Source organism: Papio anubis, unplaced genomic scaffold (genome assembly GCF_008728515.1).
Source record: "Papio anubis isolate 15944 unplaced genomic scaffold, Panubis1.0 scaffold2433, whole genome shotgun sequence".
Taxonomy (NCBI): domain Eukaryota; kingdom Metazoa; phylum Chordata; class Mammalia; order Primates; family Cercopithecidae; genus Papio; species Papio anubis.
In genome coordinates, this window is record NW_022162495.1 from 1 (window position 1) to 3,831 (window position 3,831).

Consider the following 3,831-nt stretch of genomic DNA (forward strand, 5'->3'; position numbering starts at 1 on the left):
CCTTAGCCTCCTGAGTAGCTGGGATTACAGACATCTGCCACCATGCCAGGCTAATCTTCATATTTTTAGTAGAATTGGAGTTTCACCATGTAGGCCAGGCTGGTCTCGAACTCCTGACCTCAAGGGATCCAACCGCCTCCGCCTCCCAATGTGCTGGGATTACATGCGTGAGTCACTGTGCCCAGCCCCTTGCTGTTTTTTTTTTTTTTTTCTTTTTCGATATCCCTAACTGTAACCCGTGTAAATTTTTTTTTTTTTTTTTTTTTTGAATTTCTATTACCTCTGCATCATCTGCTACCCTGAAGGGTCTGGAGGTAAGAGGCCCTGGGCCAAGGTGCAGTGACCCTGCAGGCCACCCCTCTAAGCTCCTCTCACGGCAGGGGCTGCGTGCCCCTATGTCAGCTGAGACAGCCCACACACACCCCAGCCCTAATGATTGTTCTCTCTACTTCTCCCCGCAATCATCCTTCAACTCCTCCTCTCTGCGTGTGCCTCAGAGCCGGTACCAAGAACTGGAAGTAGCCCTGGACTCAAGCTCCGCAACAATCAATCAACTCAATGAAAACATAGAATCACTGGTAAGAGTCCAGTGGGGTCCCTGATTCCACGCTGCCAATCCTGGGTTTTAGTTTCCCCTTGGGGCTCTGAAGAAAGGGGCTGAGGGCCCCTGGTCCAAAGGGCAGATGGGGAGCTGAAGTACCCAGGCCTCACCTGGGGGGACCCCAGAGCAAGGAGCATGCAGCATGGCTCTTCTGTCACTGTCCTCTTTGCTGACTCTCTGCTTCAGACATCTCTGCTCCAGTCCTTGCCACACACGCCCTGGGGTTGTCGCCTCTCAGGAAAGTGAGGGTTGTCAGGGGCCCCGTATTTCTGCCCTGACTCAGTCCCTAATTTGCTCTTTGAGTCTGGACAAGCCACCTCTCCTCCTTGGGCTCGTGTTTCCAGAGGAGGTAGAGAGTATCAAAGATCTCTTTAAACTGACAGTCCGAGATTGAAATGCCCCTAGAATGGAAATCTCAGGGCCAAGGGCTCCCATCTGTCCTTTTCTATCCTGTATATCTGCTGTGAAGACCCATACCTGGCCTGTATGTGCTCAGTAAATGTTTGTTGAATGAACACACCTTTCTAAACTATAAGCTGGCAGAACGATGGGCCTTTCTCAGACTCTGTCTCTAAAGGTTTATGTTACTGTCCTTTTGAGAGAATCCAGATTCAGACTTTGAGTTCTGTGGCTGTGGGTAAAAACCAACAAAGACCCAAATCCTCTGTCTTTGGGAGCTTGAGGAGAGTTGATCAGTTCGTGTTGCCATTGGGTCTGAGAAGTTTGCCTTTAAAATCCATTCCTGGTCCCTGCCTACAACTTCCAGGCTTGGGCAATAGAGTTGAGGGAGCCCCCCTCAGTCACCTGAATTTGACTCTCCCCACAGAAACAACAGAAGAAACAAGTGGAACATCAGCTGGAAGAAGTAACGCGATTTCTTTGTTTGCACACAACATGACTGCTGGGTTTGGGGGGCACTCAGATGTAGAGGCGCCAGTCTCGTCTCACCCACTCCCAGCCTGGGGAAGAAGGCTCACCCCTCAGATTCCATCTCATGCCCACAGGGTCCCTGAAAACCTGGTCCCATGGGTGTGCCTGTCCTGGGGCATTGGTGGCATGCCGGGGGCATGTCTCTTGCTGTGCCATCTCTGCCTCCCCCGGGTAAGAGCTCTGTCTTCCTCTTCCTATAGGAAAAGAAAGCAAACAATGACATACACAAAGCACAGACGGAGCAGTTAGAGGTGAGTGGAGGGTGGGGAGTTTTCTCCTGTCCTCCGGAGAATGTTTCTTTCCGTCTCTTTCAGCACTTGCTTGGCTTTTCTCCCAAACATTCAATTCCAGACAATCAACATCCTCACATTGGAAAAGGCAGACTTGAAGACCACCCTTTACCATACTAAACGTGCCGCCAGACACTTTGAAGGTGGGAATCTGGGCACCCCATCATCCTTCACCCTGGCACTTTGACACTGGCACTTTAGGGGAACTCCTTTGGGCCCCATCTCAACCTCTCTCATTACAGAAGAGTCCAAGGATCTGGCCGGCCGCCTGCAATCCTCCTTACAGCGTATTCAAGAATTGGAGCGGGCTCTCTCTGCTGTGTGTACACAGCAGCGGGAAGAGGACAGGGTGAGTCCAACCAGCTGCCCCGTCCCCTGGCAGCCTGGCTTCCCAGATGCAGGAGTGAGTCCTGAAGGTCCATGGGATGCAGTCTCTGCAGAAGGCAACATGCTCATTTGTCGCTGCTTTTGTGTATGGTTGTTAGAGGCAGCCTGGGGCTGAGTCAGCTGCTGTGGGTGAGTTGGGGCTGCGTGGGAATGAGCACTGGGCCTTGAGCTTCCGGAGCCCACACTGCGGTCCAGGGAGACTGGATGGTGAAGATGAGAAGTTTCGATGTGGGGAGCCCAGGCCATTCCACACAGTGCCTCTTAAAAGGGCAAGGGGTAGGCTCAATATATTCAGTCAATCACGTCGAAATCGGCTAAACCAGTAGTCGTTTCAAACATTGAGTCGATTTCGAGAAAACTGGAAGTCGGGGAAGGAAAGAAACTGTCGAGATAAAGGAAACTGCAGCAAAGGCGAACAGGAAGACACTGGGCAAGGCAGAATTTCAAGGCAAAAGGAAATTAAAACTGCGACAAAGGAAGGAAACTGGAACAAGGAAAACTAAAGAAGGAAAACTGTCCGGAGCTCGGAAGGAAAATAAAGGCTCGGAAGCTGAGGGGTGCAGAGGCTGCTGGAACTGGAGCAGAAAGCCAAGCTCTGGGATGAGCAGGCAGAGACACACATGCATACCATGCAGAATGACTGCACCACCATCATCCACACGCTCTCCCAGGACCACGAGCTTGGCGAGCAGCTGGGGCGAGGCACAGTACGACTTCCAGGAGCTGGTGGGTTGCCCCACCACAGGAGCCTGCCCTTCTCCCTGGCCCTCCATGCCTTTGTTTCCCCACCTGTAAAATGGGCATATGTAGCCCTCACATGAAATGGTAGTTCTAAAGGAACCTATGAGCCAGAGCCCTGCTCTGATGACTGTGAGAGAGGGGATGATTTTTCTAACCTGCCTCCACCCTTCCCTGTGACATGGGAGGCGGGCGTGAAAGTTCTAGGTCTCCAGCTGCAGTGGGTGGCTGCTGATTGCTTCTCTTTGTCCAGAACAGTGAGAACAAGAGAGCACTGCAGTTGGAGCAGCAAATAAAGGAGCTGCAGGAGAAGAAGCTGAGCGAGGTGAATGAGATGGTAACCTCTGCCCCATCCAACAAGGGCTGGGAGGCGGGCACCAGCCTCTGGGGAAGGGAGGTGTGAGGCCAAAGGCAGCTCCAGCCTGGGGGCAGGTGATGCTAGCACCCTTCAGGGCAGTCCTGTGACTGTTTCTTGCTTCCTGCCCTCTGACTTTTAGAGGTGGGTAGCCCTGGGTTCCTCCCATGTCTGGACATTATAATCCCAGCTAGAGGCATGGAGCCTCCCAATCAGAGGGGAAGAGACAGTGGTATAAGAACACTCATATACGGGCTGGTAGCTCACATAATCCCAGCACTTTGGGAGGCTGAGGCAGGAGAATCACTTGAGGTCAGGAGTTTGAGACCAGCCTGGCCAACATCATGAAATCTCATCTCTACTAAAATTACCAAAAAAAAAAAAAAAAAAAGAAAAAATTAGCCAGGCATGGTGGCACATGCCTTTAATCACAGCTACTCAGGAGGCTGAGGCCACGAGAATCGCTTGAGCCTGGGAGGTGGAGGTTGCAGTGAGCTGCACTCCAGCTGGGCCACAGAGTGACTCTTGTC

At 52.1% G+C, this 3,831-nt stretch overlaps 1 protein-coding gene across 1 annotated transcript; it reads left to right on the forward strand.

The window, feature by feature from the left end:
- Positions 1-295: 295 nt before the first annotated feature.
- Positions 296-3,535, forward strand: LOC103881769 (golgin subfamily A member 6C-like). Its single transcript, XM_031661748.1, has 6 exons — positions 296-578; positions 1,428-1,466; positions 1,732-1,782; positions 1,883-1,964; positions 2,064-2,170; positions 3,200-3,535. Exons 1-6 carry the CDS (start codon positions 396-398, stop codon positions 3,347-3,349), a joined length of 612 nt encoding a protein of 203 aa, XP_031517608.1. The 5' UTR covers positions 296-395; the 3' UTR covers positions 3,350-3,535.
- Positions 3,536-3,831: the final 296 nt, after the last annotated feature.